The sequence below is a fragment of the Chlorocebus sabaeus genome, chromosome 17, assembly GCF_047675955.1.
Source record: "Chlorocebus sabaeus isolate Y175 chromosome 17, mChlSab1.0.hap1, whole genome shotgun sequence".
In the NCBI taxonomy this organism is placed as follows: Eukaryota; Metazoa; Chordata; class Mammalia; order Primates; family Cercopithecidae; genus Chlorocebus; species Chlorocebus sabaeus.
The window spans coordinates 7,996,020-8,009,695 of NC_132920.1; the positions used below are offsets into that span (position 1 = coordinate 7,996,020).

Sequence of the window (13,676 nt, forward strand, 5' to 3'; positions counted from 1 at the left end):
TGTTACTATAAGCTGTTTTGACCTGTTAAATTTGTAGTAATTGGCCGGGCGCGGTGGCTCAAGCCTGTAATCCCAGCACTTTGGGAGGCCGAGATGGGCGGATCACGAGGTCAGGAGATCGAGACCATCCTGGCTAACACGGTGAAACCCCGTCTCTACTAAAAACACAAAAAAAAACTAGCCGGGCGAAGTGGCGGGCGCCTGTAGTCCCCGCTACTCGGGAGGCTGAGGCAGGAGAATGGCGTGAACCCGGGAGGCGGAGCTTGCAGTGAGCTGAGATCCGGCCACTGCACTCCAGCCCGGGCGACAGAGCAAGACTCCGTCTCAAAAAAAAAAAAAAAAAAAAAAAAAAATTTGTAGTAATTTATTACATAGACTTAGAAAATGAATACAGTGCTATATAGAGAAGTAAATTAGGGTGACATGATAGAGTGTACTGATGACTGCGTTGGACTAAAGGGCTGGAGGTGATATTTAACCTGCAATCTAAACCAAAAATAATGAGTCCTGCGAAAAATGAGAAGTAGCAGCATCTTAGGAAGCTGGAATTGCTGATGCTTAACAACAGTGATGTGTTAATGAAAAAGAAAGGAAGAATTGTGGCTGAAACACAAAGAGTGAAGAGTTGTATACAATAAAGTCGGAAAGACAAGGAGAGGTCAGAGATCACCTAGGATTTTTAAGAACAGCCAAGATTTTTAGGCAGCACGGTAAAGGAATAGTCTCTGGATAATTTTCTGTGTCTCCCGCATTATTCTTATTCATAAAAAGAATAATAAATAATGATGACAAATAAATAAATATCAAAAAGATAAAAAAGACTTAATTTTTTTTAATGATGACGATATGGTATAATCAGATTGTGGGAACTTCCTGCTTAATGAACAATGAACCAATTATGCACATTAATTAACATATTAACTAAACCAATTATACACGGTAACATACATGTTACTTAACGTGTATAATTAACTTGGTTATGTAGCTAGTTAATTCCTAGGTACCAGACAATATTCTAAAATGCACATATCCTGTAAAGTATTACACAGTTTTTGAGTCACAGCATCTTTTGCACCCAGAAATGGTTATCTAATGCAACAGCTCTGGCCCTCTACCTGAGTGCTCTGTACCAACTGGGTTTATTAAAAGGTTCTCTCCTTTTGGCATGTTTGCACATCCTGATTGGTCAGTCTCATTTGCAAAAAACTGAAACTTACACAGAATTACAAAATTGTTTGTGTAACACCATTTACCAACCCAACGGTAGTTTGAGAAGTTACCACTTAAAAAGCACAATAAACCAATTATACATGTACAAAGCTACAGTAATATGAAACAAGATGGCATGTTCGTGCATCCCTGTCACTGAAACATAGTATGTAAGGTAGAGTGGCAGGTGGTTAAGCTAGAAAAGCAGGAGCCAGGTCACAGAACAATGCTTGGACTTTATCCTGACAACAGAAATATAATCAAAGGTTTTAAAAAGTGAAATAATGTTAGATTCCCCTGGCAGCAGGGTGACAACTGAATCTGACTTTGTTGATAAAGCAGGCAAACCTGTCAGAAAGAATGGACATTTATGAGGTAAACATCTAGGTAACGTCTATAAGATGTGGTCACTGAATGTGGAAGCTATAAGAAAGGAAATAGCCAAGGATAATTCTCAAGTTTTAATTTGACTGCTTGAGTGATTGGTGATGTCTCAATTGAGGAAAAAAAATACAGAAAATGAGTCTGGAAAACTCAGACCCATCAAGCTCTAAAATCCCTTTTTTTCCACTGTATCTCATTTTATAGATTTAAAAAACCTGAGATCGACAGATATTAAATGTCCTAGAGTAGGCACCAGAACTTATGTCTCCTGCTGTTTAGCATGGCATTTATCTCATTAAAAACAACAATTTTTACCTCTTCATCATTTTTACTTCATATATTTTATGAACACATGAACTAAAATCAGATTTTAAAACTGGGGAAATTCTCTTCTGTATAATAATACACTAACAATTAGGGAAGTACTTTTATAAAATAAGTTTAAATACTCACTTCAAATTCTTTTACAAAATAACGAGTTTCACCTTGAATAACTGGTCTGTGATCCAAAAGCCTTGAATGAATTTCTCCAAGATCTATCAAGATAAAATGAAATGCAGGGTTAATCCATGCTAAATGGCATCATCTCTAGCTTGCTTTATCCTCTCTCTTCCCCACCAAGAGATGAAGGTTAAAATCCAGTTTAGACTATGGACTAAGAGGAAATCTCATCCACTGCCAGTGGATGTGTGCACTGACGCAACTGCTTTTGAGAACAATCTTTCAGTATCTAATAAAGTTGAAGACATGTATACCTAGCATTTTCATGCCTAGGTATGTAGCCTAGAAAACTCTGCACAAATAAGGCCATTTACACATATTTATTACAGCATAGGTGTAATATCAAAAGAAAAAACGGGAAACACCTTAACCATACTCATATAATGGAATTGTATGAATCACCAAATAAAAATAAATACATCAGAGTTACACTTATCAACATAAATAAAAATATAATACGTATTTTATAATAAATATAACAAAAAGCAAGTTTCAGGAGGATTAAAGCCATTTACATAAACCTTTAAAAATATTCGAAATATTTCCTTTTGGGATAGAGATAGATAGAAGCCACAAAACTATAAAGAAATGCACAAGAATAATAAACACCAAATTCTGGATAGTGGCTACCTTGAGAGGAGGGAGGGGAATGAGTGCAATTAGAGCAAGACACAGTGGGGCTTTTAGTAATTTATTTATTACGGTGGATGGTGAATGTTCACTGTACGTCTCTTTTTCACAAGTCTGAAAAAGTCATTAAGAAGGTCTGAATTTAAGTCTTTTGGTGACTCAATTTATTCTTCTTCTTAGTTACAACTATGTAGTTTAAAATGTAAATCTCAAAATTCCTTGAGAAATTAAAGTAAGAAAATGTTGTATTCATGTTCATTCACTGGCAATGTTCCCCAAATTTTTCATTTTGCAGACATACGACGGGCAGATTTCAATTCTCTATTTTAATGAATTTTATTAGGACATATCTTCTTAAGTAGGGCAAGTAGAAAAAATACGAATACAAACACTGTATATAAGCACCGTATATATCTGGTATATACAAAGAACTACAACTCAACTGTCAAAGACTTTCCCGCAGGAAACAGTGTTGTGAGCTTTAGGAGTCAAACCTAATGCAGGTTCTGTGAGAATCTAGGTTGTAACCTTCTCCCAGCTCAAAGCACACAGGACACACGGACATTTCTGAACGTGAATGGTTCTTTACGGTGCTATAGGGCGCTTTCATAAGTGTATCTCACTTACTCCTCGCATGACCAGGAACAGATCGGGGAGGAGAGTGGGTAAAGCCAATGACCCTAAGTCACTCAACAATTAAGCGACTGCCCCCGCCTCCCAAGTCCAACGACCGTTTCACTATACGTCGGTCACGAGGCTGCCCAAAGGCTCTGCTCCCCGGGGTTCTGAGCTTGCGGAAGGAACGGGGGCGGGCCTGATGGCTCAGGCTGCGGCAGAGGAAAGCGGGGAAACGCGAGGAGTTGGGCTGGTTGGTTGTAGTGGGACGCATTTAGAGCGGGGAAAAGAAGGGAACCAACCACGACGCCCCCACCCGCACAAACGCACGCGCGCCAGCCCGGGAGCCGGGGGTCGGCCCGGGTCAGAGGGCGCCGCCTGGGAAGTGAGGCTGTGCTAGGAACCACCAGGGACTATAGCCCTGACACTCCGTACCCTTGATAATGAGGTGCGCTGAGCCTGCAGTCCCCAGAGAGTCCCTCTTCTTGCTGCCACCGCCCGGAGCGGCCTCACAACCCACAGGGGTCTCTGTCCCTCCGCCACTCATCCCGACCAGTTCCGCCCACCCGCGGCCGCGCTGCGCCTGCGCAAACCTGGCCGCCCTATTTCAAGGCGCGCTCGGGGTTTTTTTTGCGTCATCACAGGGCGCCGGAGAAATTTAATCTACTCAGCGGGCGGTGCCGGAAAGGCGTCTGCCGTGTAGTCAGGGTGTTAACTGGCAGAAGCTCTTGCCGCCATGCTGGATCAGGGCGGATGCTGCTGGAATAGGAAGGTGCTTGAACGTTGGAGCTAAACTCAGAGCCCTGGTTATTTGGCTCAAGGCTGATGCATTCCAGTGCAGTTGCCACCTATATCTGCTGAGAATACATTCCAAGACCCCCAGTAGATTCCTGAAACTTCATATAGTACTGAACCATGTATATACTATGTTTTTTCCTGTATATACATATGATAAAGTTTAATTTATAAATTAGGCACAGTAAGAGATGAACAATTAGAACAATTTAATGAAAGTTGTGTGAATGTAGTCTCTCTCTCTCAAAATATCTTATTGTACTGTCCTGCAGGTAATGAAACCGCAGAAAGTGAAACTTCAGATAAGGAAGGACTACTGTATAGCAAAGTCAATCAGTTGGGGGCTGTTTCTCTACTATGCCATGAGTGTGGCAGACTATTCCTGCCTTTCTTTTTAGACACCTGTTTCCTAGAATGCTTTTCTTGCTCCCTCTGCCTATTCAAGTCAGTAAACTTATGCTGTATAATAAAGAATTTGACTGGACTTTGACTCTGGTTCCTGGGAGGTACCCTCAATCCCAGGTGATAGAATTGTCTTTGTTATTCACGCCGGGCCTCTGGGAATGCACCTGAGTTTATGCTAATGAGGTGACTCATGGAGGGCCCAAGATGATTTCAGAATGGAGGTTGGCCACGCCAGAAGGGCCGGCCAACCATGAGGGCTTAGGCTTTGAGCCACATAAACAGGCCCACCTCTGGGGAGCCAATGGGGGCTGGAGACTGAGTTCAGCCATGTGGCCAATGATTTAATCAACTATGCCTACATGATGGAACCCCAATGAGTACTCTGGACATGGAAGCTCAGGTGAGCTTACTGGTTGGTAATCATTCATCAAAGTGCCAGGAGGGTGAAGCGTTCCTGAGGACACGTAAGCTTCTATGTGGGAAATCTCCCATATCTCGCCCTATGCATCTCTTCATTTGGCTGGTCCTGATATGTGTCATTTATAATAAAACTGTAATAGTAAGGAGAGCACTTTCTTGAGTTCTATGAGTCATTCTGTGAAACCTGAGGGAGTAAAGCAAATAGCAATGAAACATCATGTGTAGAGAGAAGCTGCATGGGTGAGAACTGAGGCACCCTAGCAGACAGTGCTCGGGCCCTGGGCATATGACAGAGACAGCTGGTCAGAAATGCAGGTGGCCTGGGAACCCCAGAGCTTGTGGCAGGTGTCTGAAGGGGAGTCTTGAAGAGGAACATGCTTTGACCTCTGAAGTCTGTGCTAACTTTGGATAGCACTGCGGTTTAACAAACACTTACATGGCACTTGCTACATGCCAGGTTATACTGTAAGTGGTCTACAAATTTGCATTCGTTTAATCCTCATGGCCGGCCTTTGAAGTCGTTATTATTATTGTCCTCATTTTACAGATGAGGAGGCTGAGGCACAGAGAGGTTAAATGACTGCCTGACTTGTATGTGGCAGAAAAAACGGACTCTGTGTATGTGTTTAAGTATAGGTGGTGGGTGAAGAGAGAATGGGGAAGGGAGATTTGGAGAGAAGGAAGAGAGAAGCCATATTAACTTTAACAGGCCACATGGGCTTTTCATTTTTTCATTCAAAACATTTAACAAATACTTTATTGAGCAGCTGCTATGTGCCCAGCACAGTGCTAGGAACTAAGATATGGTGGTGAACAAGACTGATGCAGCCTTTTCCCTTCCTCATGGAGCCTACAGGGGTGCCAACACTGAATAAGTACACAATTACTTTTCTGCAAGTCCGTTGCTTGTAGCCTGTGAATATGTGTTCTAGCCATTTGATTATACACTATTGAGTTGTATTGTTCTCTGGGATGGTGAGGTCCAGCATATGCCTCTGTTCTCTCTCTGCTTTTACAGAAATCGTTACACTGCAGCTCAGACAGCTAGGAGACTGAGAAGCAACACTGGCAGTGCCATTTCACCCAGCACATTCAGCTGCTATGAGTGTGTCCTTGGGCTTTAAACCATGAAATCTCAAGAGTTTGGGGACTCTTATCCTCTCCCTGAAGGTCTTGTATTATCTCTCATTGTCTCTGGATTGACGAGACTTTTCTTGGATTTTTTAATGAAATTTGTATTTTTTGTAGATTCTCATGCAGTTGTAAGAAATAATAGAGTTTCCTTTTACACTTTGCCTAGTTTCCCCCAGTGGTAACATTTTGCAAATGCTAATATTACAACCAGGATATTGACATTGATACAATCCATCAATGTGATTCAGATTTCACCAGTTTTCCTTGTATTCATTGTGTGTGTATATGTTTAAGTTTATGCAATTTTATTATGCGTAGATTGATGCATCTATCATCACAGTCAACATACTGACCAGTTCCAATGCCATAAGGATCCCGTTAAGGTTCCTGTTTATAACCACAGTTACCTTTCTCCCTGTCCCCACCCTGACTTCTGGTAACCTATCATCTGTCCTCTATTTCTAAAAATTTTTTAACCTCAAAAATATTGTAGAAATGAAATCATACATTAAGTACCTTTATGTTTTTAAGAATAGCTGTACTCACATCATAACCTCTATACAAGATTGGAGAATTAATATCATATACAAATATAACCATCGGATTATAAAGGGATTTTTCCAATTACTGTACTTTTTGAGAGTCAAGACATCTAAATCATGGAGATATTGTCAATTTAGTAGAAGTAAAGTTCTGACTTTGGGGATAATTATTTGCTGTAATCCCATATTGAATCTTGTGAAAATTAAAAAATAAATGAGCAATTACATGTATACAATGAATAAAATTATAATTTATTCCTTAGTATAAGCCCATCAAGGGGAACCATAATCGGCACGGGGTGGGAGATGGAAGGACTCCTAAGTTTATTTTGTTTTCTATCAAATCCACTCCACGAGATTTCCTCTGCAACATCTTCTATTGACATTATTTCTTATCTTCATTTGTCTAACCTATTTTAGAAATGGGTTAAAAAATAAAAAATAATGCAAAAACTGATTAAGGCAAAGGAGGAGAAAAGAGTAGGTGGTCTTGCTGTTCGCGGTGGCTCATGCCTGTAATCCCAGCACTTTGGGAGGCTGAGGCGGGTGGATCACCTGAAGTAGGGAGTTCGAGACCAGCCTGACCAACATGGAGAAACCTTGTCTCTACTAAAAATACAAAATTAGCTGGGCATGGTGGCACATGCCTGTAATCCTAACTACTCAGGAGGCTGAGGCAGGAGAATCATTTGAACCCAGGAGGTGGAGGTTGCGGTGAGATGAGATCGCACCATTACTCTCCAGCCTGGGCAACAGGAGCGAAACTCTGTCTTAAAACAAAAACAAAAACAAAAACAACAAAAAAAGAGTAGGTGATCTTTTTGGGTGAGGTACTAAATATTACTGTGTAGCAATCTCATAAAGTTTTGGAAATGCGGCCGGGTGCGGTGGCTCACACCTGTAATCCTAGCACTTTGGGAGGTTGAGGTGGGTGGATCACCTGAGGTCAGGAGTTCAAGACCAGCCTGACCAACATGGTGAAACCCCTCTCTACTAAGAATACAAAAAAATTTTAGTATTAGCACCGGGCGTGGTGGCAAACACCTGTAATCCCATCTATTCGGGAGGCTGAGGCAGGAGAATCGCTCAAACCTGGGAGGCAGAGGTTGCAGTGAGCTAAGATTGCACCACTGCAGTGCAGCCTGAGCAACAGAGCGAGACTGTCTCAAAAAAAAAAAAAAAAAAAAAAGTTTTGGAAATGCTTAGGGCACACTGGGCATGAAAGCCAGTTTACTGTGAGGTAGCATGCTTTGTATTAGCATCAGCGGTCTTTTAGGCTGAAGCAACTTTATAATCCAGTACCGAATCTTCCTGTACCAACTGCTGCTAGTAGTTCCCCCAGAGAAGCTTCTGGTGTAGCTCCACCATTTGGAGAACATGCAAGGCTTACTGCAAGAGCTACTAGAAAGGAACTGCTCCGGTGACAGAGCCAACCCGCTGGAACACAGAATGCATTCCCTCCACCACCCTGGGCACACCTTCATTAAACTGGACTCAGCTGTGCAAAAAGACAAACGCATGAGTTGTTGTGTACATGAAGCTAGCTCTGTGTATGCCTGTCACCTAAGCTTTGGACAGGTGTAGTGCAGTGGTTTGCATGGTATGGTCATCACAGCAGCAGTATTAGAATCCTCCTGAATCAGAAACTCAAATTGGGTCCCAAAAATCTGTGCTTTGAGAAGCCCCAGGTGATTCCCATGCATGCTAAGGTCTGAGAACCAGTGCTTTATTGCAGTGTCTATTACTTGTTCCCTCAGCATCTGATAATGAGAGTCAATGATAGAGTTCTTTTATCCAAGTGACAGGGCTCAAGTCAAATGGTGAAAGTGGTCAGGAACTGGAAACCTCATGAGGTCAGTCGGAGAGTTTAAAACTTCTAAGGGTTTTTAAGACAAGGTATGTGTGTTGCAGAAGGTCAGGAAAAATGGGAATGGGGAGAACTTACATTACATGAACAGACTCGTTCATAGACTGCACCAAAGCAGCTTTGGAATTTGTAATCAGGTGGCTGGAAGTTTCTCATCTTGCTCAAAGCAAGCCTGCAGCCTTATTATTTAGAGCTACGTATGCCTTTTCAAATTGGTCATATGGCTACTGTATTTCAAGCTTAACTCGGATAGACAGGCCTGCCAGGCACAAATTTCTCAAGCTGATGATATTGGGGAGAACAAAAATTATCCACTGCAAGACTCTGAGGACAGATGACATCCAGCAGGAATGGCAAGCCAAATCTGCAGGAGCCATACTACTGGCTAGCCCTAGGGACCTGGCCTCTTTGAAGTGGAAGAGACAGCACAAATGAGCCATCAAATTAATTCACTGGGCTGAAAAAGATGCAATGCTTTCATTACCCCCAAAGAAACAAAAGTTTAAAACATTAAAACATTCCTAAAGGAATCATGATAATGGAAGCAGAAATCCTTGAGATAACAGCAAAAATGGCCAGCATCTCAAATTCTCCTGCCTTCCTGCCTACCTTCTTTTGGCCTCCCTTCCTTAAGTGAAAGATGAGTTTTGCTAGATTAGGGAGCAGTTGGAATTAGTTTTATTTGCTAGCAGTATTGGGAATACTGCAAAGCCTGCAGGAATGTGGGCGCCAGCAACAAGTAATCATTATTGCAAAATCAAATTCCCCATCTCATCTCTGATATGCCTGTATATAACCCTAGAGCTGGGCTTCACAGTGTTATAAATCCAGCATACAAGCCACAGAGCAGTGGGATGTGGAGCCCCTTGTGTACCTAAAAGCTCTGCCCAGCAAGAGAGATATATGATGGTAACTTTCTCCCCATTGCTTTTGCAATAAAATTCACCCAGTGCTCCAGGAAGAGTTAGGAATGTAATTCAGCTTCAATAAATCAAGACTAAAATTAAGATGGCCAGATATGTAGCAGCCTGCTCAGGTGTATGGAGAATTTGAAATTTAGTGCCCTGGTAATAGGTAGTAGCAGATTATCTAATTATAGAGAGAAAGAAGAAATATTGCTCTCTGGGGTAAAAAGCTAAATGCTCTAATCCATTAAACAACCACCTCCCTGCCAAAGCTAGATTAATATTAAAGTTCATGTAACATCTGACTTTTTTAAAAAAGGAATTAAGTGAAATGTTAGAAAAAAATGTAAATGAAAAAGCTATAGTTCACAATAATTCTAATTTGACCATTTGTCAAATAGTGTATTTTATCTTTGGGTGTGATGTACATGTACCTGATTATAATGGAATTCTATTCCATCCTAACAATATATCTGCTTAAATTTTTATCAACATATCTTGAAGCTATTCTGGGCAGACTTGCTATTCTGGACGGACTTTCAGCGAGTCTCTCATGAATGACTTTTTTTTTTTTTTGAGACGGAGTTTTGCTCTTGTTGCCCAGGCAGGAGTGTAATGGCACGATCTGATCTCGGCTCATTGCAACCTCTGCCTCCCTGGTTCAAGCGATTCTCCTGCCTCAGCCTCCCGAATAGCTGGGATTACACACATGCGCCACCACATCCGGCTAATTTTGTATTTTTAGTAGAGACAAGCTTTCTTCATGTTGATCAGTCTGGTTGCGAACTCCCGACCTCAGGTGATCCGCCCACTTTGGCCTCCTAAAGTGCTGGGATTACAGGCGTGAACCACCGCGTCTGGCCATGAATTACATTTTTAAGGGGATACTGACGTTATGACGCACTAGCAGTGGGTGATGGTTCACATTCATTCCACTCCTCCTTTCCTGCCTTCTTCATCCCTGTGGGAGATCTGAAGTGCTTATTACTGACTGTGGTTAACCGTGGGTTCAGGTATAATTGGGTGGGGTCAATGGAAGATCAACGTGTAACTGGGAGTAAACATGAGAATTCCTATATATCTGCTAAAAACCTTAGTGAATAATCTTATTGCTGAACTGGGGGTGGGAGATGGGGTGTTTAACTGGGAAGTCAGGTCATGGATGAATGATTATGTCATCCTTGGAGCTATGTCACCTTTTCTACCATATTGTGATAGTCGTCGCTTGGGAAGAGACTTGCAACCACAAAACTACACAAAACACTTCAAGATCTCTTGGATACTTGGGTATAACCATGGCTGTGGTCGTTTGACATTGTTCCCATTCTAGAATTTCTATTTGTTTTAAAACTCGTTTTTATTCTAATTAATGAAAAAGTTCACAGATGTTTGGCTGAAGAGTGATTCTTCCCTACTTGGAATTTTTGGTCTGTTCTTGAAAGTTACACATGGAATAGGGACATATATCTAATCAAGGCAGTTGAATCAAATCCAGTGAACGTGGCAACAGATGGTCTTCCAACCCTGAAATCATACAGTTCCCATTTCAGCCATGGTCTAACCAAGGTGGTGGTTAGCATGTGGGTTAGTCTCTGTCTCCTCTCTAGCTCCTAAATTAACACGAGATCATATTACTGTTGTAAAATTCCCATACAAAGCTCAGAACATATTAAATACTCAGTAAATGATATCTAATTATTTACTTTCAAACAATGCTGAGTGGCTGGCAGCCTCCCAAAGAGTGCTCTATACACCCTGTTTCAGGAATATGTTCACAGACCATTGGATTGTAAACTTTATGAGAGCAGGGATGTGACTGTGTTATCTGCAGGGCCTAGCAGAGTGTCTGTTACACAGTATGGCCTAAATAATATTTGGGTTATCATTGGTCAGTGCTGTAGGCTTCTCGGAATTACAGAAAGAAAATCCTTGGAAAGGGGCTTTCACTTTTCTGAAGGAAGATCATTCACAAAGATAACTGTACTGTATCTTAGACACGTCTCATCAATCTTTGTTTTTAAGAGACAGGGTCTCACTCTGTTGCCCAGGCTGGGATCCAGTGGCACAATCATAGCTCACCGTAATCTCAAATCCTGGGCTCAAGTGATCCTCTTGCTTCAGTCTCCCAAAGCACTGGGATTACAGGTGTGAGCCACCACACCTGGCTCACTGATCTATTAGAAACAAAATAAGAAAGACAGCATGGTCCTTTTTTTCAACAGCTTGAAAAATGTAAGAATCAGACTTTTTAATTTTTTTATTTTTTGAGACGGAGTCTCACTCTTTCACCAGGGCTGGAGTGCAGTAGCACAATCTCGGCTCACTGCAACCTCTGCCTCCCAGGTTCAAGTAATTCTCCTGCCTCAGCCTCCCAAGCAGCTGGAATTACAGGTGCCTGCCACTACACCCAGCTAATTTTTTGTATTTTTAGTAGAGATGGGGTTTCACCATGTTGGCCAGGCTGGTCTTGAACACCTGATCTTGTGATTCGCCTGCGTTATCCTCCCAAAGTGCTGGGATTACAGGCGTGAGAGACTTTTTAAACTGGTAAGTAATGTAAATTTGTGTTTTATCAAAATCTCAAGATGCTCTGCCATCATTTTTTATCTCAGATGGGCTCACATGTTGAGCAGGCTGGTACCTCAGGGATGATTGGCAGGTGGGAAAAGTCTTAATAATTTGGCTTTATGATTTTACAATCTTCCATAGCAGTTTGTCCTTTACTCATAACTTTCTACATATTAGGCACAGTGCTGGGTAATTTTTATACATTCTCACTGCAAATTAAACGAGATCAGTCATCTTTATCCCTGTTTCATGTGAGGAATTCCATGTGCAGTAACTTGAGCGAGGTCTCATAATTAACACATGGTGAGGCTGGTGTACTCGACTCCACTGCTTCCCCACCCCCAAATGCTTTCATGCTGTAATTCACATATTACAACATTCACCATATAAAGAGTACAAGTTACAGGTTTTCCACATATTCCCAGAGTAGTGCAACCATTTCATTTCTTCTTAAAATGATGCACCCGTTTATTTTATCTAATACTTAGGGCAGCTTTTTCTAGGTTGGCAGAAACTGATTCCACAAGTTCATTAAGCGGCATTTTATGGCACCCCCTGTAAAGCAGTTTACGGTGAAGTTTGAGCAGACATTTGTGTTTGAATCTCAGTCCCTTGACTATTGGTTGGATGATGTTGGGTTAGTTCCCCACCTGTGTGTGCCTCAGCTTCCTTATCAGCAAAAGGGACAAAAAAGGAATGAATTCACTTAAAGCACTTAGAATAGTGCCTGATACTCACTGAATGCTCAATAAATGTTAGCTATTATTGTCGTTATTAAAAGTTTTAACAGATATTTTAAAAAGCATTAACAGATCTTCATAACTCTGCGTACTACAGAATCCTAACATTAGCTCTGAATCATGAAAATTAAACTGTCAGTGCAATGTGGTCAGTGGAAATTGTATTATATCCCAATTTTTTGGAAACTGATGATCCATGTGATGTCAGCAATTGATTAACAAAAGATCTTACGCAATTGATCATTTGGCACTCAGAAGGCATTTTCCCATTTAAGCGTTACTCACTGTGACAGAGGTAGCCGGTTGCCCATGCAGTATCCCTTTTTCTTCTTTTCTCATTGACAGAGCAGAGCTTTATTCTGGGTGCCCTCCGACTACACATCTGGCCTCCTCCCAGCTGGAGTGGCCAAAATTGTAAGTCAATACAGCTGAATAGGGCTTCCAGGAAAGGCCGTCCAGGGGAATTGAGAAGGCTGGGAGAGAAGCCTTTTGCTGTCCCCGTCTTGCTCTTTCTTTGGATCTTAATCAGATTTGATGTCTGGAGCTCTGACATTAATATTGGACCATACGTTGAACTTTAGAATGGAAACCACTCGTTCAGCATGGAGCAGCAGAGACTGGAGCTGGATGCTCACACCAAAGGTGGACTATTTCCTAACTTCTTTTACATGAGAGAAAAACAACCCACCTTGATGTTATTGGGTCTTTCTGCAATATACAGCTGTACTGGTAACATATACATGTAATTTACACTTACACTTTACTCAGTCAGCTCAAAAGGAACTTAAAAGAACAGTACATTCTTTTAACAGATTGAGCACCAACTGTGGTGTGCCAGTGATTGTTCTGAGGGCTGGATAAGCAAGGGAAAATATAGTCTCTGCTCTCAAGAAATTACTAAGCCTGGCAGAAGAAACAGATAATCAAAAACAGTACAATGATGCCAGTGCCAGAATCAGGG

At 41.6% G+C, this 13,676-nt stretch overlaps 1 protein-coding gene across 4 annotated transcripts in view; it reads right to left on the minus strand.

The window, feature by feature from the left end:
- The window catches only part of BLOC1S5 (biogenesis of lysosomal organelles complex 1 subunit 5), a 53,850-nt gene extending 49,908 nt beyond the window's left edge, over positions 1 to 3,942 (minus strand). For 3 of the 4 annotated variants that reach the window (XM_007973749.3, XM_073005639.1, XM_007973748.3), the window contains exons 1-2: positions 3,775 to 3,930; positions 2,047 to 2,129 (exon numbers count right to left, since the gene is read on the minus strand). In XM_007973749.3, coding sequence (XP_007971940.1) covers positions 2,047 to 2,129; positions 3,775 to 3,886 — 195 coding nt within the window. In that variant the 5' untranslated portion in view covers positions 3,887 to 3,930. Of the gene's footprint in view, positions 1 to 2,046; positions 2,130 to 3,774 lie in introns of all 4 variants that reach the window. The other variant, XM_007973747.3, reaches the window with a different exon arrangement.
- Positions 3,943 to 13,676: the final 9,734 nt, after the last annotated feature.